The 22,189-nt window shown below is 44.5% G+C and overlaps 1 protein-coding gene across 2 annotated transcripts in view; it reads left to right on the forward strand.

Moving 5' to 3' along the window:
- ERICH6 (glutamate rich 6) overlaps window positions 1–22,189 on the forward strand; it is a 40,070-nt gene that overhangs the window by 7,169 nt on the left and 10,712 nt on the right. For both annotated transcript variants that reach the window (XM_038415371.2, XM_038415373.2), the window contains exons 6-13: window positions 6,214–6,289; window positions 8,245–8,360; window positions 12,320–12,382; window positions 13,295–13,353; window positions 13,455–13,571; window positions 14,514–14,615; window positions 14,695–14,852; window positions 21,662–21,729. In XM_038415371.2, coding sequence (XP_038271299.1) covers window positions 6,214–6,289; window positions 8,245–8,360; window positions 12,320–12,382; window positions 13,295–13,353; window positions 13,455–13,571; window positions 14,514–14,615; window positions 14,695–14,852; window positions 21,662–21,729 — 759 coding nt within the window. The remainder of the gene's footprint in view (window positions 1–6,213; window positions 6,290–8,244; window positions 8,361–12,319; window positions 12,383–13,294; window positions 13,354–13,454; window positions 13,572–14,513; window positions 14,616–14,694; window positions 14,853–21,661; window positions 21,730–22,189) is intronic.

The raw sequence follows: 22,189 nt of genomic DNA on the forward strand, positions 1-22,189 counted from the left end.
GCAGGGCTGTCCCTAAGTCCCTATGCAGAATATGCTGCTGCATAGGGCACCATGAAATTGCCCCAAATTTCATGGTGCCCTAGGCAGCTGCATGCTGCATATGCGGCAGCACCAGCTCCAGCAACCAGCCCTATCCCTCGGCTGACCCCCCCCACGGGCTGCGCCCACTTCAAGGGGCAGGGCTGTCCCTAGGGGGGTGTGGGGCCCCAGACAACTCCCTCCACTCCACCTGTTAGCCTTCCCTCATGCTTCACCCCACCCCCATTCCAGCTCTTCCCCCAGTGACCCCTCATCGGCAGTGGCAGGAAGCGGAGCAACCAGGCCCCAGCCCCCTCCACTCCGCCAGTTCCCAGCCGTGGTGCTCCGCTTCCCGCCGCAGATGATTGGGGAAGGGGTTGGAATGGGGTGGGGCGGGGGTGGAGTCGGGGCGGGCCTACTGAGTGCTGCTGGTGAGTGCGGGGGGACGGGAGACCCCTTCCCCCAAGCATCCTTCCCCGAGCAACACACTGGGGCCGGGGTGAGAGAAGCGGAGCTGGCTGCTCCTGGCCCCCCGCTAATCCCCTGAGCCTCTGGGCCCCCTCACACCTCCTGCCTCCTAAGCTCTGCAGGCCTTGAGCGCAGCCTAGACCCTGGGCGGGGGGAGAGCAGGTGCCCCCCTCCCCGCGGAGGCCTGGGGCTGTGTAGGGCACCCAAATAGCTAGGGATGGCCCTGGTGGGGTGCAGGCTCTGGGAGGGAGTTTGGGTGCAGGGGGGGCAGGCTCTGGGAGGGAGTTTGGGTGGGTGAGGGGTGCAGGCTCTGAGAGGGAGTTGGGTAGCAGGGTCTGGGAGGTAATTCGGGTGCGGGAGGGGGTGCAGGCTTTTGGAGGAAGTTTGGGTGTAGGGTGCAAGCTCTGGGAGGGAGTTTGAGTGTGGGAGGGGGTGTGGACTCTAGGCTGGGGCAGGGGGTTGGGGTGCAGGGGGGTGGGGCAGGAGATTGACGCTTACCTCAGGTGACTCCCGAAAGTGATAGGCACATCCCTCTGGCAGTGGCTCCTAGGCGGGAGGTCCAGGGGGTCTCTGCCTGCATGCACCGCCCCCGCAGCTCCCATTGGTCACAGTTCCCAGCTAGTGGGAGCTGCGGAGTCAGTGCTGGGGGCAGCGCATGGAGACCCCCTTCTCCCCCAGGGGCTCAGGGTCGTGCTGGCCACTTCCGGGAGCAGTGCAGAGCGACCATAGGCACTGATTTTCTCTCTGCCCCATGGGTGCTTGACCCCCCCCAACCCTGGCCATGACCCAGCCCCTCCCCGCACCACCCTTTCCCTGCCCCAATTCCACCCCCTTCCCCCAAGTCCCTGCCCCGCCTCTTTACCTCCTCCTCCCACAAGCGTGCCATGTCCCCACTCCTCCCACTCCCTCCCGGAAAGTCCTAAGCGCCGCCAAACAGCTGTTAGGCGGCAGGCGGGAAGCGCTGGGAGGGGAAGGAGGGGGTGGGAGGAGCTTGGCTGACGGTGGGTGCAGAGCACCTGCTAATTTTTCCCTGTGGGTGCTCCATCCCCGCAGCACCCACGGAGTCGGCGCCTATGGATGCGAGGGCAGGCAGGAAGCCTGCCTTAGCCCCCCTGTGTTGCCAGCAGTGGCAGCCAGGAGCCCCTGGGCCCTTTTAAATTGCCTGGCCCCCTGGGCAATTGCCCTCTTTGCTCCCCCCCTCCCGTTGTTGGGGCTGATCAAAAACCTTACTAAAAATCAAGATATGTCATATCTACTGCTTCCCTCCTATTCACTGTGCCAGTAACCCTCTCAGAAAAGGAAATTAGATTGCTTTGGCATGATTTGTTCTTGACAAATCCATGTTGGCTATTCCTGATAACCCTATTATCCTCCGGGTGCTTACAAATTGATTGTTTAATAATTTGTTCCAGTATCTTTCCAAGTATCAAATTTAGGTTGACTGGTCTATAGTTCCCAGGGTCATCTTTGTTCCTCTTTTCAAAGCTAGGTACTATGTTTGCACTTTTCCAGTCTTCTGGGACCTCAGCCATCCTCCAGGAGTTCTCAAAGATAATTGCTAACAGTTCAGAGATTACTTCATTAAGTACCCATGAATTTCATCAGGCCTTCCTGACTTGACTATCTCCAACTTATCTAAATATTCTTTAATCTGTTCTTTCCCTGCTTTGAATTCCTTTCTCTTTGTTGTTAATATTAATTGAGTTGAGTAGCTGATCACCATTAATCTTTTTAGTGAAGACTGAAGCAAAATAGGCATTAAATACTCAACTTTCTTCATGTCATCAGTTACTAACTCTCCTTCTCCGCTAAGTAGAGGACCTACACTTTCCTTTGTCTTTCTTTTGCTTCTAATGTACTTAAAGAACTTAATCTTATTGCCTTTTATTTACCTTAGTAAATGTAACTCATATTGTGCCTTAGCCTCTCTGATTTTGTCCCTACATGCTTTTCTATCCTTTTGTACTCACTAGCAATTTGCCCATGTTTCCACTTTTTGTAGGATTCCCTTTTTTATTTTCAGGTCATTAAAAAGCTCCTAGAGCCATATTTCCCTCTTACTGTTCTTCCCATCTTTCCTTAGAATCAGGATAGTGTGCAGTTGTGCCCTTAATAGTGCCACCTTGAGAAACTGCCAGCTCTCCTTTTCCCTTAGATTTTCTTCCCATGAGACCTTAACTTATCAGTCCTCTGAGTTTGTTAAAGTCTGCTTTTTTAAAGTCCACTGTCCTTATTCTACTGCTCTCACTCCTTCCTTTCCTTAGAATCATACTGGAAGCTGGCATATCATCTTGAAATAGAACAGTTTTGACCCAAAACTGGCAGTATCAAAGCGCATCATTTTTTCCTTGCATAGAAAGGATTAAGAATAAGCATTGGTCAGAGAATAAAAGCCAGATGCATATTGCATATGCACAGTGTAACTACTGGATTTACTACCCTTCACAATCTGATTCCAGAGAGAAGTGTCCTGCCTGCCTATTTATCTGCCCTCTGAGAGGTGGTGTCTCATTAGATAGTTGGAAAATCTAATACAATTGCAACCTTAAAAAGAACAGTGTTCCTCCCTTCCACAGTGACTTCAGGCCCAACTAGGCTATTCAGTTTAATAGTAACCCTATTTTATGTAAAAAGAAAAGGAGTACTTGTGGCACCTTAGAGACTAACAAATTTATTTAGTCTCTAAGGTGCCACAAATAATCCTTTTCTTTTTGCGAATACAGACTAACACGGCTGCTACTCTGAAACCTATTTTATGTAATTTATAAGGTCCCCTGCAAAGTTATACTCTCCATTTAGAACAAAAACACTTTCTAGTGTAGGCACAGCTTATACTAGCAAAAGAGCATTTTTACTGCTGTAGCTTATCATAGTTCCTCAAAGAAAACAAGCTACGCCAGCAAAAACATATTTTTCCCCAATATAATTGTGTCCAGACTAGGGCTTTTACTGATATAAAAATGTCATTAAAAACCTCAAATCCCTAAGTGACATTACTGTACTAGCAAAAGTTTCTAGTGTTGACCAGGCCTAAAGTAAAAGTCATCTGGATACAACCCTGTAGGAGATCAGATTAGATGACCACAGTGGTTCCTTCTGGCCTTGGAATCTATGAAAGTGGAGATCTAATAACCTTCAGGGAAGCACCCATCAACAAAAGGGATCAGTGTCCCACCTATATAAATAAAGGGGATGTTGTATTAATTATGATGGAGTATATGGGCCCAACAAATTTAGAGGTATTAACATAACCTGTAACTGTTCCACAGTAAACAGTTCTAAACAAGGTTTGGAATATGAGACCTTAGCCAGATCAGTACCATGGAAAACACACTAGGAAACTTATACCAAAAGGTGAGAAATTTATTGATTGAAACACAAAAAAAGGAAAAGAATTAAAAGAAGGCAAAAAAAATTAAAACGGAGTGATTATGCAAAACAAAGTTAAAGTCTTTTTAGAGAGGGAATATTGGTTTGAGTGCTGTGGACTGGAATGTAGGCAGTCTTGTCTAGTAGTCAGAGCAGGAGTCAGGTCTAGAGGCCTAGCAGGCACCCAGGTTGGGGAAACAAAGCCGAGGGTCAGCACTAGGGTCAATTGCTAATTACCAGAGCCAGGGATCAAGTCAGAGTCAGGAACCGAAGCTGAGGGTCAGAGCTGAGGTCAGAAACCAAATGCTAGAACTAGGGATCAAGCCAGAGTCAGAAGTCACAGACAGGAGTAGTAAGTGATGGTGGAAGTGAGGTAAGGGCAGGAAATGGAGGAAAGGCAAGAATCAAGCACGGTGCATGAACCCAGTGGGAACAGGAGTGAAGGCAGGGGTGAGGCAGAAGCCAGGAGCAGAGCAGGAATTGGAAACAGGGTTGGGTGCAGGAAGCAGGGTCCCATGGAGCCATAACAGGAAATCACGTTGTTGCTCAAACAACTTCCTGTACCACCGTCAGGCTTAAATAGCATGGTTGGACCAATCGGTGAAGACTGGGCGCTCCTCCAATCAGCTTCTCAGCCCACCAGGTTTCAGCAAACATTGGGTAGAGGCAGGTGCAGCAATCTGGGAACTTCAAGGCCTGGGACACCACAGTGAGTCTAATTCTATCAAACAGTCCTCCTTGATGAGGAAGAAAGTGGCTAGTTCTGTTTAATCCTGAGTCAGGAATGATAGTCGCTTTCCTGTTTTTGACAAAACAGATGGATCTAGAAGGGAGAGAAGAGAGATAAGATGGGGAAATATGGCTTTTGTTGATGTTCTCAGGAAACAGAGGGCTAGTGGGTCATAAATAGGTGCTTTGGGCTGACACATCACCCACAACAGCTGTTGCTCTGGACCCTGGCTTGCCTCCCCAGTCAGGGACATCTGATGTGATCAGGTCCCTGTCATTCACTGGTCCTTCTCAGGCTGAGCAAAGCTGGATGGGCTGTCTCATCTCATTATGCTACAGCTGTGCAGTGCAGTTTTTTTTAGGCTCAAGTGAAAAGCCAAGAGATTGGGGGATAGAAAGAGAGACAAAAGGGTGAGAAAGACAGAGCAGGATCTCTCATGTAGCAGATTAGAGTCTTTGCTGGTGCAGCAGTGATGGTCACATGTCCCTACTATGTGCAAACATCTGGGTATCACGATGAAAAGTCCTTTGGCAGTGGCTGTAGCAGTGGTGGTAGTAGTCCTTCCCTGCCCTCCCAAAATCTGTTTTTAAAAGCCTCAAAAAGGGGTGATTAGCTGAAATAGCTCCTCCCCTCATTATTTTGTCCAGCAATTAGGTCTAATTTCCAATTCCACACTCCCCTTGTTTACTAAGCATGATTTTAACATAGTCCTTCAGTTTTATCAATAGGCCTTCTTGTTTAGATTAATGTAGTCTGTCTTTCTTTTTTACATTTTCCTACAAATAGATTATTATTATAAATTATTGGAACATATAATGACCTTTCAGTTACTTTTCACAGGTAAGCTCACAATTAGGATAAAGTTGTAGGTGCAATTATTACAAAAGGGAGCAAGAGGGGAAGGGTAAGTAGATTCAATAAACAAGCAGGGAGGCGGGCAACAAACTATCTAGAACTAGCCAACGACAGTGAATGTGTCTTACCATGTGTCCTAAGGCAACTAAGGAAGAAATTTTGTCAACCTCTTCCAAGACTTAGTTCCACAAGCAAGTCTTTGACTGAGAAACTTGTGCTCTATGAACAACCAAAAAGAACACGGGGGATGAGAGCAGACCCAACACAGCCAAGGAGGGGTTTAGGGCAAAAGATGATCATTGAAGTATTTACGTCCTAGATTTGGATGGGCTTTATAAACAGACACATAGCATATTGGCAGGCAGGGCACTGTGAGAAGGGTGGGCATAAGTGACCCTCAGTGCTAGACAAAAGGAGCCCCTGAGTAGCTGAATTCTGCTGGGATTGGAACCTCCAGGTCAGTAGCCTGGGAAGCCTAGTGAGGATAGTGTTACAGTAGGTTTAGACTGCATGCAGCAATAATAATCCCTCAAAACTGATTCAGGAGTTAGTCCTGAACACTTCATCTTTTTGAACTAAGTAACAAATTTCTGCTCTTAAGAAGCACCTTGCTATGGAACTACCATTTAAAAATAGGACGTTTGAGTTTGGATTTTAACACATACAGTTCTCTCTCATGTACCTAGACGAGCAGATGCACTGAAGAGTCTGTGTGTTTAATCATTTAGTATTGTTTGTATTGCATGCATCGACTAGTTTGTTTTGTTCAACAGGTACAAAAGGCCTTCCTACAATATTAGGTGGAATTAGAAGAGAAACTTGCTCTCCCTCATTACATAAGTTAAGCTGGTAAGCACATGCACAATTACCACAGAACTTAATATGACTTGGTGGTGGTCAAACAGGATCATGAGCTGGGAAACTTAGAACCGGTGAAGAAAGCTACTTACAGATCTCCATTGCTTTCATTGTTATTCCTGAATATAGTTCAAGCCTGCTTTTAAGATATAGGCCTTGTCAAAGGTGTCTGACAGCCACAGAGACTGCTGTCTTCTATTTATCCACAAAGCTGGTACAGCATGGGCCACAGTAGCATGGGCTACTCTTTAAATAAGCTTCAGCCTGGATTTGGAGGGAAAGTATCTCTGAGTGAAAGGGTAGTTCATTCTCTATGTCCATTCTGTTTTGGCTTCTACTTAAATAACCAACAGGGGTGCCGATTATTTGTGCTATGTCTGTCCGGTGGTTGTTTTTGCAATGCCTGTTCACTAGGATCTGTACTAGGACCACCAACATTTCATATACATTACTTTCTCACAGCTTTGAGCAGGCTAAAGCTTTCAACTCAACTGTTGAATTCACCTCTCCAAGGTAGTAGGACAGCTGCACTGTGTAGTGGAAAAGGGAAGGGCTCTATGATGCTTTTAGTCTGTAAGGCTACGTCTACACTTAAAATGCTACAGTGGTCAAGCTGCAGCTGCACCACTGTAGCACTTGAGTGTGGACCAGTGGTTCTCAACTCACGGCTCGTGGGCCTCTTGCAGCCCAATCAACACACAGCTGGGGCCCATGTGACATCCTCCGGGCCATACTGGTAGTGTGTGTATATATATATATATGTATATTTTTTATATATATATATATATATATATATATATATATTTATATATATATATATATATATATATTATGTGGATGCGGCCCATATACTGAATAGAGAGCTGCATATGCAGCCCACAATGGTAAATAGCCTGAGAACCACTGGTGTAGATACTTACTGCAGCAAAAAGGAGGAGTTTTCCCATCCCCGTAATAAATCCATCTCCCCAAGAGGCGGTAGCTAAGTTAATGGAAGAATTGTTCTATCAACCTAGTGTTGGCTACATGGGGACTTAGGTCATCTTAACTATGTTACTCAGGAGATGGGAGGGTGGATTTTTCACACCTGAGCAACGTTGCTGGGTCGATCTAATTTTCTAGTGTAGATCAGCCCTAATTTTAGATATGATATGCATTAACTATAAATTGGATGATATAGCTGAAGTGGATTGTAATCTTCTGCATACGAAAGGTGTTGGAAATTAAGGGGATATGCAAGTGGATTTGCAAATTTTAACTCACTGCTGTTTAAAAGAGACCATACTTAAAGTTGATAATGCTTCACCTACTGAGCTTTTTTTTCTTCCCTATACCTGCATCTATTATTTTGTTGTTTTTAAATTTGCTCAAGAGTCTTGGGCCCTTGGCATTGATTTATAAATCAAAAAGCCTTAGATACTTAACAGGGTCTTTGTGATCAGACACAAGAGAAATGTCAAATATTGGAACAGTCAGCCTTGATGGTGGAGCACAGGAATTTTAAACGCTGGTTTGATTAATCCTGGTTTCCCAGACTTGACATCTTTCATCTCAGTTCTTACCATGGAAAACAAGAATGTGTGTGTTAAAGTATTTAATGTATAAAACAAACCTAGTGTTCATTTACTACTTAATGCTTTGAGAGAGAAACTGGTCTGAAATTTTCATAGTTTAATCTCAAAGGCCCTTTTTTAAGGACATTTTCATTGTCTAGTCCATTGGAGACCTTCAGAGACTGACTTGGTTGAGTGTAAGTTTATAAATCTTAGAGATAGCAAAAATATGTTTCTAGGCCTTTATTCCTTCCTACATACATGTGTTACTCTAAATTCTAATAGTGTATTAAATACTCAAGTTGGAAAAACCTCCTGCTTGAATAGATTTGCAAAGCAACTTCTTTGCAGCTACCATACATGATTAATTTGCAATTTGTGTTTTATATGTAGTGAAAGAAAAACATCTGATAATGTTGATCACTCAACTCATGAGAAATCTTTAGGAATTTCAGTGTCAATGCAGACAGAAACAAGCTGGATTTATGAACATATCTACAGAAAAACCGGTAAGAAATGGCTTTGGTAGTTCAAGTATCTGTTGCTTACTGTATAAGAGCCAACATATGTAGTAGTAATTGCACATTTATAGCATTTTTTATATAAGGTGCCTAGTAACCAAGGATTTGTGTAATTCCTTATTTTACACAAGGGTAAATTTGACACAAAAGTCAAGTGCAAGGTTCTACAGCAAGTCAATGTCAGAGTTGGGAACAGAACCCAGGAGAGCTCCTTGCTATAACTACTAGATAGTACTTCTTCTAAATACAACTATTATTAAAACACATGACAAAATGTTTAGCTAGTAAGAAGAATATCCAGCAGTCTGGGGGGGAATGCTCAACAGATAACAAACCTAGTTGTGTATCATATCCCTATGGAAGATATATTTTCAACTCTATTTAGAGGCTTTGAAAGTTATGGCCTCTTTCCTTCTGCTGCTCAACTGAGTCATCCAAATTGGACCAAATGTTATGGTTTGTCTACACTGGCAATTAACAGCACTGCAACTTTCTCTTTCAGGGGTGTGAAAAAACACCCCCCTGAACACAGCAAGTTGCAGCACTGTAAAGCACCAGTGTAAACAGTGCCCCAGCACTGGTAGCTACACCCCCGGGACTGGGAGCTACGCACCTTGTTGAGGTGGTTTTTTAGAGCACTGGGAGAGCTCCCTCCCCGCGCTGCTCCGCAACCACACAAGCCACGTTAAAGTGCTGCTGCAGCAGTGCTTTAGCACTGCCAGTGTAGACTAGCCCTTAGAGAGGTGGATGACTGAGGTAATAATCTCACCAAATGAGGGTCAATCCATCCTCATCATCGTATGCACTCATTAGACTCCACACCTGAACATAGCCATTATATGAACAACATACCCTCATATCTCAATGTCTGTACTTTGACCCTTCAACCTTTTATCCCCAATCAGGGATATTGCAGATTATGTATTCCTTATGCCATCCGATCCTAAACCAAACTTCACACCCCTTGATAATCGGTATGTTATTCCCTGATAACCAGGAACTTCTACGCTTAAACTCTGTACCATTCACTTTTTTAAAATATGTTAATAAAATTTTTAAATCTGTTCTTTCACTGGACCAACTCCTGTTGGTGAGAGAGACAAGCTTTCGAGCCACGCAGAGCTCTTCTTCATATCTGGGAAAAAGAAAAGGAGTACTTGTGGCACCTTAGAGACTAACAAATTTATTTGCGCATAAGCTTCTGTGAGCTACAGCTCCCCACTCTGAACTCTAGGGTATAGATGTGGATACCTGCATGAAAGACCCCCTAAGCTTATTCTTACCAGCTTAGGTTAAAAACGTCCTCAAGGTACAAACTTTGCCTTGTCCTTGAACCCTATGCTGCCACCACCAAGCTTGTTAAACAAAGAACAGGGAAAGAGCCCACTTGGAGACGTCTTCCCCCCAAAATATCCCCCCAAGCCCTCTACCCCCTTTCCTGGGGAAGGCTTGATAAAAATCTTCACCATTTTGCATAGGTGGACACAGACCCAAACTCTTGGATCTTAAGAACAATGAAAAAGCAATCAGGATCTTAAAAGAAGAATTTTAATTAAAGAAAAAGTAAAAGAATCACCTCTGTAAAATCAGGATGGTAAATACCTTACAGGGTAATCAGATTCAAAACATAGAGAATCCCTCTAGTCAAAGCCTTAAGTTACAAAAAGACACAAAAACAGGAATATACATTCCATTCAGCACTGCTTATTTACGAGCCATTTAAACAAAAGGAAATCTAATGCATTTCTAGCTAAATTACGTACTAAAAAGTTCTAATACTCCATTCCTGTTCTGTTCCTGGCAAAAGCATCACACAGACAGACAGACCCTTCATGCATCCGATGAAGTGAGCTGTAGCTCACGAAAGCTTATGCTCAAGTAAATATGTTAGTCTCCAAGGTGCCACAAGTACTTTTTTTCTTTTTGCAGATACAGACTAACATGGCTACTACTCTGATATCTGGGAAAGGTACTCAGAGCATCACAGCTAAATGCAAGGTGGACAAGATTGTTTAGCATAAATAGTTAGCACATATTGTAAGGGACCACTCAAGGTAGATGGCCCATTATCACTTCTGCAGTCACAGGACAAAAAGATTAGTGGATTACAGATCTTTGTTCAGTCCATGATTTTTAGTGTCTAGCAGAGTAATGAATTTAAGCTCCCAGGCTCATCTATTGAAAGTGTTGTGCAGGTTTCCATTGAGGATGAGGACTGATAGCAATCACTCTATATCCGACCTATGTGAAAAGTGTGATAGGATGTTTTTATCTTTTATCATTTTCCTGTTCGAGTTCATTTGAGAGCATAGTGATTGTCTGGTTTTACTCACGTAGTTATTGGGACATTTAATGCACTGGATGAGATTACACCATATGTTGTGATAGGTATGTGCAGGATCCATGGATCTTGAAAGGTATGTTGTAGGGAATGTTGATCAGTGAATATATATCTGCAGGTTTTGCATCTCTTGTTCTGGTGCTGATTTGAGATGGTGTGTCCTGGTCCGTAAGGGGCTTGCTTCTGACGAAAAGCTTGGAAAGGTGATGGGTGGGGGGGTTGTTTGAAGGCCAGAAGTCAGAGTTCAGGAAAGATTTCTTTCAGGATGGGGTCCCCATCAAATATGGGTTTGATAATATCCCATATGGGTTCCAGTGTGGGGTGGTAGGTGATAACGAGGGGTGTGCGGTTGAAGCGGGTTTGTGTATTGAAGCAGGTTCTCTTGAAGTATTTGGGTGGCCCATTCCATGATCCAATCTACTTCTCTGGTGGAGTGTCCTTGTTTGTGAAAGTGGTTTTGAGTGTGTTAAGGTGTATATCCCGGACTTTCTCCTTGGAGCATATTCTGTGGTATCTGAGTGTTTGGCTGTAGATAGATTTCTTGGTTTGTTTGGGATAATTACTGGATCTGTGAAGGTAGGTGGGGTGATCTGTGAGTTTCTTGTATATAGATATCTGGAGGGTTCCATTGTTGAAGCTGATTGTGGTGTCCAGGAAGCTGATGTTGGTGGGGGAGTGTTCTAGAGAGAGTTTAATGGATGGGTAGTAGTTGTTAAAGTTGTGATAGAAATCTATGAGGGAGTTCAAGCCATCTGTCCAGAGGATGAAAATATCATCGATGTCTCTCAGGTATATCATTGGTTTTGTGGTACATTTGTCCAGAAATTCTTCTTCAAGGTGGCCAATGAAGAGGTTGGCACATTGGGGAGCCATCCTAGTACCCACGGCTGTTCCCATGGTTTGGGCAAAGTGTTTGTTGTTGAATGTAAAATTGTTGGGGGTGGGGGGAGGATGAAATGGATGAATTTGGCAATGTGTTTGGGGTGGATATCTGAGGGTTGGCTATTGTCTTGTAAATATTTGAGACAGGCAGCTCTGCTGTCGTTGTGAGGGATGTTGGTGTATAGGGAAGTGACATCCATGGTGGCAAAGACAGTGTCCTGAGGCAGGTGGTTAATGTTGCAGAATTTTTTGAAAAAGTTGGTTATGTCCTGAAGGAAACTGGCTCAAAAGCTTGTCTCTATATAAAAGATATTACCTACCCACCTTGTGTCTCTACTATCCTGGGACCAACAGAGCTACAACTACACTGCATCATCCAAATGTTATCTGGACAACCACCGTTTATTGTGGTATCGCATGCAAAAGGGCTGGTCAATTAGACTTTAATGGATACTTATTTGTAAAATCCAATACAAACACTTTGCAAAAGGAAACACTGGAGACAAGATGGAGCACTGAATGCCTGGGGCTTGTAGTCTCACAGCACCATACCGCTATATTAAAGAGGCCCATCCACAGAGTAGCACTCAATGTATTTTGGTATCCCTCCCTGGTGTTTCCTCTCCTCCAGCTGTGCATTCCCTGCAGCTCTTTTCTTTGAGGAGATCAAACACATTGTCAAAGCTTGGCTACTGCCTGTGTTGACTGTGTATTTTAATTCTAGTTCAGAGAAAGACTGAAGAGCTCAAGAAAGACAGCACTCACATTGCTTCTGCTGCTGAAAATGGTAAACTGATACCCAAAGGATCTGCTTCTGCTTTCCGCCTTGGAGGGCTGCATTCTATTCTGGATACACCAGTACCTATCGGATAGTGACAAAGGGCAGGGAACTCAGAAAAGAGCAATAAAAATGGTTTGGGATTAGAAGGACTGGTAAGATTAAAAGAACTAGAAGTGTGGCTTCTCTGAGCCATAACTGGGGGATATGGCTTGTTGCAAGGTTGTGAAGGATGTAAATAGTAAGGTAGAAGGTGAATTTTGGCACACAGAAATATAACTGAGTAATGGGATTCATTGTGATTGGATGTCAGGAAAAGCTTCCTGCCAACCATTTCTATTGGATTGGGAATAGTTGTCTGAGGGGAGTGGTGCAAACCCCTTCACTTGGGATATTTATGTGTAGACTAAATATAGGAAACAGTCTTGCACTGGCAGGGGACGGATTAGAAGACTTAATAGGAGTTTCCCCATCTCTAGCTTCCAGTCTCTTGCTTCTCAAGGCAGCATAGGTGGGAACTGCTTTAGACACTGTAGCCCTCATCCAACACTTCACTTAAATGCTTAACTTTAAGCAGTGAGCTGTCCTGTTGACTTCAATGGGACTATACCTTGTTTAAAATTAAGCCCATGCTTTACTGCACATGCTTAAGTACAGTATGGGATCAGGGCCTATATGTCCCTTCCCCCACCAAAGCGGGGAAGGGCTCCATACTGATGGACAGCAACCCTACCAATGGTTTAGGAGCAGTGAATTGATAAACTCCAAAGATGTTCCAGCTAGGTGGCATGTGTTAAGGAAGGGGAGGGGGGCGAAGTGGTGTTGAAAAGCCAGGGAGGGAATTCCTCCCAAGACGCTAGGAAGAAATGCTCTCCTAGAACACAACGCCTTCCCTAATTAATTCTCATTGCTGCTATTCAGATATACATGCAGTGCTGTCACAAGACCTCAGCAGTTTAGGCATTTTGTGCGACATGGAGGTATGGTTCTCTGGTCCCTACAATTATACATTTTATTCTTAACAATTTTCCCTCTGAAAAAGAGCTGACTCTACATTGAATTTGCTGTTTTCAAATTTAAGTTTAATGAAGACTTCATAAGACTGTTTGAGGAATCTCTGCGCACACTGTCCCATATTGGGCCACCAACTATTCTAGCATATAGGCCAGAATCAACAAGAGAAGATGTGGAGATACAGGTGATGTTTCTTTCTGCTACATGGTAATGTGTTTGTATTAACCCCCAAGAGTTGCAGGAGGGAAAAATGAAATATCTGTAAGATGCTGCCATCTGTCAAACTCAACTTGCAAGGGTTTCATTAGCAGTGAGAGGTTGTCATTCACTAGGGCATTGAAATGTGTAATCCACATACCAAAATACATTAAGACTGTGCAAGCATCCCACACTATTTCATGCTGGAGGATACATTTCTAGGCCAAAAATCTAGTTCTTTCACTAAAACTGAGATATACAATCTTATTTTGGTTTATGTATAATGTTCTTGGTAGTACACAGTTCTGGTTAGCCCAAAGTGGTATGTGTTTATCTAATAGAGACGACACTGCTTCAGAAATAAGACAATGGCCAAGCAATCTAAATATCATTCTGTAAGGGCTGGGAGCCAGAAGCAGACAGTGTTCCACTGACCAGAGCTGCCCTTGAAACACACCTGATCATTTATCTGAATTTGATCCAGGGTACTGGGACTAAGAAACCCCCTGTGAAAATAAATAAATAAATAAGCAAGCCAGCCAGCCAGCCACAGGGGAAGGAGGAAAAAACAGTCTCTGAAAATACCTTTTGCCAGGAACCCAGGCAACAAAAAGTTTGCAGCACTGCCCAGGCTCCTCTGTCACCACTTTGCAGAAGCTAGACAGCTCTTCAAGATCCCTGATGAAATAAATTGGATAACTTACAGTGCTTGGCAATCTCCTTAGAAAGTAAAAGTGAGCCAGTAGTCTTCAAACTGTCATGCTAATCATCTCAGAAGCTTGGTTGTGCATGCATAGACTGAAATAAAGGCCTTTCAAACATGGTGTTTTTGAAGGTGCCTCCTTTTCCTAGGATAGGAGGATTATAGAAACATTACATCAACATGTAAATCCTTGTTTTCCTCTCCGACCCCCCCCCCCCATTGTAGATAGAAGAGGAATCTACTGCAACATGTGAGTACTGTGGCAGCTTGCTGAAATTATTTCCTTCCTATGAAGAGCTTGACCCAGCCTCTGAAGATTATGAATCAGTAAGCGATTGCAAAGAGTTAACAGAGCTTCTCCATGAATCACCCCCTACTGGAGTAACATCACTGCTTTGCTTTTCAGTTTTTCTGTTGTGAGCAAAATCAGGATCTCTACGAGTACATCATTACTGAAAAAAAGATTTATGAGAATGCTAGAAATGAGTCAATCTCCATTCACCCTCATGCAGCCCACGGCAGTGAAGTGGACAGGCAGCATGCAAGGGAGAAAGAATATCAGAGGTACCATTTTCTGGTAAAATATAGCGAACTGTGCAATTAGTTTTTTTCGGGAACAACATTCTAACCTGGGGGAGACAATGCAGAGAAATTCAAAATATAGCAAATGGGAGTAAAAAAAGAATCTGCACCAAACAGGAGGAATACATGTCAGGAAAAGTCCACAGAGGACCTGGTCAGCATGTGTTAGCACATGCCCCACTTGAACTGTCTTCTCATTGATATTAGTGATATGACATCTTTGGTTTTAGTAATCTCCAGAAAGTAAGTGAAGCCAGACTCATAATCACAAACTGACAGTGTTAAGCCCCAAATGTTTAAGCCACATTTTTCAGTGAAAAGAACAGGAGTACTTGTGGCACCTTAGAGACTAACAAATTTATTTGAGCTAAGCTTTCGTGGCTACAGCCCACTTCATCAGATGCATAGAATGGAACATAAAGTAAGTATATATATATACACATACACATACACACACACACACAGAGAGACAATGAAAAGGTGGAAGTAGCCATACCAACTGTAAGAGGCTAATTAATTAAGATGAGCTGTTATCAGCAGGAGAAAAAAATAGTAATCATCAAGATGACCCATTTAGACAGTTGACAAGAAGGTGTGAGGATACTTAACATGAGGAAATAGATTCAATATGTGTAATGACCCAGCCACTCCCAGTCTCTATTCAAACCCAAGTTAATGATATCTAGTTTGCATATTAAGTCAAGCTCAGCAGTTTCTCGTTGGAGTCTGGTTTTGAAGCTTTTCTGTTGCAAAATTGCCACCTTTAAGTCTTTTACTGAGTGGCCAGAGAGGTTGAAGTGTTCTCCTACCAGTTTTTGAATGTTATGATTTCTGATCTCAGATTTGTGTCCATTTATCCTTTCAGTGAGATACTGATTTTGGTATCTCTTTGTTTTTTGGGGTAACCAAACTGAGAGACACTTCAAACCCACTTGTCAAAGGTGCTGAATATTCGCAAAATTGACATGAATTTGGGTTGTGAGTGCTCAGCACTTCTTAAAAGTTATATTTGGTGTGTGTATGCAATGCATATATAGTAGGCCAGGTCCTTGGTATTAAGGTGGCACTCAAGATCAATGGCAACTACCCTGCAATCCCACATTATTACTACTTAGAGAAGACTGTTTAGAGGGATGTATTAGATTGTTTTAGCAACAAGTGATACTTCTAGCAGTAGCAATACAGAAAATAACCCAAACCTTTCAGGTGTGCAAGACAGCAAGATAATGAGAAAACAGTAAAAGGTTTGTCTGTTCTCTCCAAACTCCATCTCTACCTACAGTAGCAATACTTTCCAGTACCATCAATCAAATGAATTGGTGACTTTATAGAAATCTCTCCTTCCTTAAAGAAAGAGAAAAGCAAAATAGGATGGAGCTGCAGGGAGTGGTAGAAATAGGTTAATGTCAGTACTCAGCAGTACAAATTTTATTCTTAGGGCATGGCTACACTTTCAAATGTAGAATGCTTTGAGTTAATCAAGCCTTCATAGAGGGCAGTAGGGAAAGTGCTGCAATCTGTCCACACTGACAGCTACAAGCGCACTGGTGTGTCGACATTTGTGGCACTGGGAGCGGTGCATTGTGGGCAGCTATCCCACAGAGGACCTCTTCCCATTCTGGCGCTGTGGCTTATGGGGGGGGCATTCTGGGTCCTATCCCAATGCCCCATGATGCATCGTTTTGCATCCCAGCAATCCCTCTGCTTCCATCCACAATTGGTGCCATGTTTCAACTTTTTTTGTACTGCATGCTCCGTCTTCCCTTTCGGTCTGCGGGAATGAAGCCCAAACTGCTGAGGAATATGCTGACGAGTCTCGCCAGCACATCACGTTTGGCAGTCAAGTTACTCCTTAAGATCCAAAGTGACAGTGAGGACTCTGACGATGATATCGATACGAGTAACGTATAAGACATGAGATTGCTTGTGGCATTCACGGACATGCTCACCACTGTGAAACAGCACTTCTGGGCTCGGGAAACAAGCACTGAGTGGTGGGATCACATCGTCATTCAAGTCTGGGATGACAAACAATGGCTACAGAACTTTCGAATGAGAAAAGCCACTTTCATGGGACTGTGAGGAGCTTGCCCCCACCCTGCAGCACAAGGACATGAGATTGAGAGCTGCCCTGATGGTGGAGAAGTGGATGGCTATTGCAATCTGGAAGCTGGCAACTCCAAACAGCTACCAATCAGTCGCTAACCAGTTTGGAGTGGGAAAGTCGACCGTTGGAATCGTGTTGATGCAAGTTTGCAGGGCCATTAATTGCATCCTGCTCAGAAGAACCGTGACTCCGGGTAACATGCATGACATTGTGGATGGCTTTGCACAAATGGGTTTCCCTAACTGCGGAGGGGCGATAGATGGGACACATATTCCAATTTTGGCACCAGCCCACCTAGCCTCCGAGTACGTTGATCGGAAGAGCTATTTCTCTATGGTTCTCTAGGCGCTTGTGGATCACAGGGGGCGTTTCATTGACATTAACACAGGCTGGCCTGGAAAGGTGCATGACGCACGCATCTTTTGGAACACAGGCCTGTTCAGGAAGCTGCAAGCTGGGACTTTCTTCCCAGACCAGAAGATCACCGTAGGGGAAGTCAAAATGCCCATTGTGATCCTTGGAGACCCCGCTTACTCTTTAATGCTGTGGCTCATGAAACCCTACACAGGGAGCTTTGACAGCAGCAAGGAGCGGTTAAACAATAGGCTGAGCTGGTGCAGAATGACTGGAGTGTGCTTTTGGCCATTTAAAGGGCCACTGGTGCTCTCTGTATGAGAAGCTGGACCTGGCCGATAACAGCATCCCCACAGTTATATCTGCTTGCTGTACCTTCCATAACATTTGTGAGGGCAAGGGTGAAAGATTTACTCAGGCATGGAACTCGGAGGTTCAACACCTGGAGGCTGAATTTGAACAGCCAAAGAGCAGGGCTATTAGAGGGGCCCAGCACAGGGTTGCAAGGATTAGGGATGCCTTGAGGGAGCAATTTGAGGCTGAAATCCACCAGTAATGTCTGGTGCCCTGCATGGGAGTGAAGTGCAGTGGTTACAATATTAGTAGGCATCTGTGTTTGCTACGCATGATGCACTGGCTTGCAGTGCCTGTTGCTTTTCTGGGCTAAGGTATCTTTTACATTATGCAATAATAATGTTTTCAAAGCAAAAAAATTAATTTAATGAAAAAAAAATGCACTTATTGAAAAGAAACAACTGCTTGGGAAACAGAAAGGGCCAGGGGGTGGGGTGGGAAATGGTTTGCATATATCCTGTTATACTCAGCCTTCCTGTTTGGAGTGCTGTGCAATGAGTGCTGCACTTCAGTATGGCTATATTGCATGGTGAGGGGGGTTGAGTGCAGTGGGTAAGGGTCGTAGTTTTCACGGCTGAGTGATGAAGCTACAGGTGGCGATAAGAACCTGGATGTTGAGGATAGTGGTTTGGAGGTCACATGGTGGCGCAAGGGAAAGAGTTTTGGGACGAGGGCTGCAGGGGAGCAGGGGCAGGTGCGGTAGTGCTCCGCCTGCATGGCTATGATCACCTGGATCGAATCTGCTTGGTGCTTCATGATGCTTATCAGCCGCTCTGTGCTTTGGTGCCGGCGATCCGCATTCTGCTGTCAGACCCTCCTTTCACTCTCCCGCTACTCTTGAACTTTTTGATTTTCATTAAGGGAGTGCTGCATGACTTCATGCAGTATGTCCTCTTTGCTTCTACATGGGCTTTTCCTGATTCTTTGCAGCCTCTCGGCCGGTGATAACACGTACGACTGAGATCTCAAGGTTGCATCTGTAAAGGCAAAATGCAACACTTAACAGAGACAGCATTGTCCACACCAAACAGAGCAATGATTCCCTCATACTTAAGGAGGGCAAGCACAGTCTACATAATTGCATAATTTGCCTGTCCCAAAGCGAGCTCACACAACCCCAGGGAGCTCCAAAATGGTGAGTAAGCACAGGGTCAAGGGGGACCGATTGTTTCATGACTGTACTGTCCTCTGGGTTTCTCTGCCTTGGGGAGAGCCAACAGCTGCAGGGTGCCCCTACACTGAACACTGTCCCCACATTTCCCACAGGAGTTCGTCCTGGAAGATATCTCGCTGCTGAGGGTGACCTGGGAAGCAAGGGAGGGTCTTCTACTACAATGCGACTTTCACCCTGGCTCATATGCAGCTTACCTGTGTGCAGCAATGGTCCCCCAGCCCCTCACGGCACAGTGGCACGGACAAGTTAGCCTGATTGGGACAAGGACCACAGTGGCTCTCCCACGAAACCTGCGCAAGCGCATTGCCCAAGTTCTGGATGAGACCTTTGAAGAGATCACTGAGGCCGATTACTACGATGTGAGAGAGAGCGCACATCAACGCCCTATTCCGCATCTAGACATGCATGCAACCCTAACCCTCCTCGCCCCAAGAGCCCGCACAAATAACTTCCTTCCCAAAATGAAAGCCACTTACCGGGAACCTCCTCTGGTGTTTGTCCTTCCCCAAGCACCGGCCGCCGCGACTGGCTGCCTTCCTCCTGGCTTGAGAACAGCTCCTGGCTGCCTGCATCTAGGGATTCTGGGGTGTCTCCCCCAGCCTCAGCACCCTCACTCCCACTTTGCCCCTCCAGAGCCCAGTTCACAAGGCAGGAGAAGTGTCCTTGGTGGTCCCCGGAGTGGAGGTGGGGTCGCCCCCAAGTATCGCATCCAACTCTTTGTAGAAACGGCAGGTCATGGGGGCAGCACTGGAGCGGTGGTTTGCCTCGTGGGCTTTGCAGTAGGCATCCCGCAGCTCCTTCACTTTAATCCTGCACTGCAGTGCATCCCGGTCATTGCCCCTTTCCATCATGTCCCTTGATATCTGCCCGAAGGTATCGTAATGCCTACAGCTGGAGCGCAGCTGGGACTGGACAGCTTCCTCCCCCCAAACTCTGATGAGATCCAGCAACTTGCCATTGCTCCATACTGGGGCTCGCCTGGTGCGTGGAGGCATGGTCACCTGGAAAGGTTCGCTGAGAGCACTCCACGCCTGGCTGAGCAAACAGGAAGGGGATTTTCAAAATTACCGGAGAATTTAAAGGGTAGGTCTGACGGTTGGTCACCTGTGGGCAGGGCAGTAGAGTTCAAAGTGATGACCAGAGTGGCTAGCACAGGCATTGTGGGACACTTCTGCAGGCCGATCAGAGCGCGCTAACAGACCAGGGCGTCCACACTGGTGCCGCGGCACTCCAGCAGGGGTGCATCAAACCTTATTCCACTCGCTGGGGTAGAGTACCAGGAGCGTTCTAGCCACGGAGTCAGAGCGCTCTACGTGCCTTGCCAGTGTGGATGTGTCATGAGTTAGAGCGCGCTGGGCTCCTTTAATGCGCTCTAACTCGCAAGTGTAGCCATGCCCTTAGAGAAGGCATTGGTAGAGACTTGTTCCTGTCCAAGCTGAAGGCTAATAACCAGATAAATGAATTCTAGCCCTCTGCACAACTAATGAGTTATAAAAAGAGATTAGTTGGATAGTGGTATCCCCACTGCAGTATGGACTGGTCACCCATTTTACTGCTCATCTTACTGTGCATGTCCAGTTTCTTGGCCCTTAAAAGGAAGCCAAAAGCCTGTGCAAATATCTTTGCCTACTCCATAAACTTAAAGAACAAAAATAAAGTGGCAGGGGAAATGTTAAGAACATTTCTATCCTTGAACACTCAGTTACAGTAGGAGTTCCATGTACTCCTGTAATGTAAGTATATTGCACTATATACCAAATTTAAAAATTAAGACAAATACATTATAAACTTAGATAAAGAGAACAACATCACAATAGCATTAAATAACAGCCCCCCAGTTATGTGTTTTGTTTCTTCCTAATCCATTCTTGCCACAGCTTGCCCAGCATTGGCTATTTGCACAGATTCTTGAGCAGACTTTAGAAGTACGTTTAGCCAGCATAACATACCTGAAGCTGTGCTGGATACAAAACTGCAAGAGAGGCCATTATTTTCTGTATTAAGAAATCTGTGTAGTCTGGATAAATTCCAGTCATTCCATCTTGAAATCCAGTATACCCATGCCCTGGCTGTTTCAAAAGATGTTGCACATTCAAAGGTTGGGTCAGCTTGTCAAGATAACTGATGACAGTGTAGAAGTCTTCACCGTGAAATAAAATGTGGCACACAGTCTGTTAATTTAGGGCTCATGAGACTTCACAGCCATTCAGCGCAAAATAAAACCAGGTCTTCTGACTCAATCTTTTATTGGATCTCAGCCGATCTGAGCTTAGGAATTCTTTCTTTGTTTTCCAGTTCATCAGAGTTACTGGCAGAATTTTTGTTATTTTATCACCACAGTGAATATCCTCATAAGCAAGAGAGGAAATTTCCAACTCTGCCACCATAACTCCATATTCTGTACTTTCCCTTATATTCTGTCAGAATATCAGTTACAGAATATCAATTACAGAATCTTGCAAGATGTCAAATCTCTTCTATACAAGATGCATATTTACTAATGAGCTAAAAAAACTAATGTATGCAGAGTTGGTCAAACAATCAAGTAACAGTCAAATTTTACATTATACAGTAATCTATACATGGGCCCAATTCTCCTTTTGTGCACAGATTTCATAGTGGGATCATTCTACTGTAGCCAATGGAGTTACTTGCAGTTGCGTAAATAAGAGGAGAATCAGGCCCAAATAGCTGTCAAACAGCAGCTAACTTGCATTACTGCTGCAAGGACATCTGAATTGTACTTGTACCTTTCAAACCAAGATGTTTGGAATTTATGTCCTGTATGTTTTTGCTTTATAGGCAACAGGAAAGACAAATAGCAAAACAATTTGCCTTCATGGCTGCAGAGCAGGCCAGCTTCGTTGAATGTGAGTTGGATTTTTTTTTTTATAGTTACGAACTTCAACTGAAAGTTTGTGCCAGAGTTGGAACGGGTTTTCTCACTGAATGTGGATTTCAATGCCTGCTCTTGAATTTATCATCAAGTGTGCCATGCCTTTTACGTTAAGGTGGCTCCTAGCGTGAAAAAAGAAATAGAGCCCACCTTGTTTCAGAGTAGCAGCCGTGTTAGTCTGTATTCGCAAAAAGAAAAAGGAGTACTTGTGGCACCTTAGAGACTAACAAATTTATTTGAGCATAAGCTTTCGTGAGCTACAGCTCACTTCATCGGATGCTACGGAGCTGTAGCTCACGAAAGCTTATGCTCAAATAAATTTGTTAGTCTCTAAGGTGCCACAAGTACTCCTTTTTCTTTTTGCGAACCCACCTTGTGTAACACAACTGTGCCTCTCATTCAGACTTCAAAGGCTTATGCTTGAACTGTTTGCT

This window comes from Dermochelys coriacea, chromosome 9, assembly GCF_009764565.3.
Source record: "Dermochelys coriacea isolate rDerCor1 chromosome 9, rDerCor1.pri.v4, whole genome shotgun sequence".
Classification (NCBI taxonomy): Eukaryota; Metazoa; Chordata; order Testudines; family Dermochelyidae; genus Dermochelys; species Dermochelys coriacea.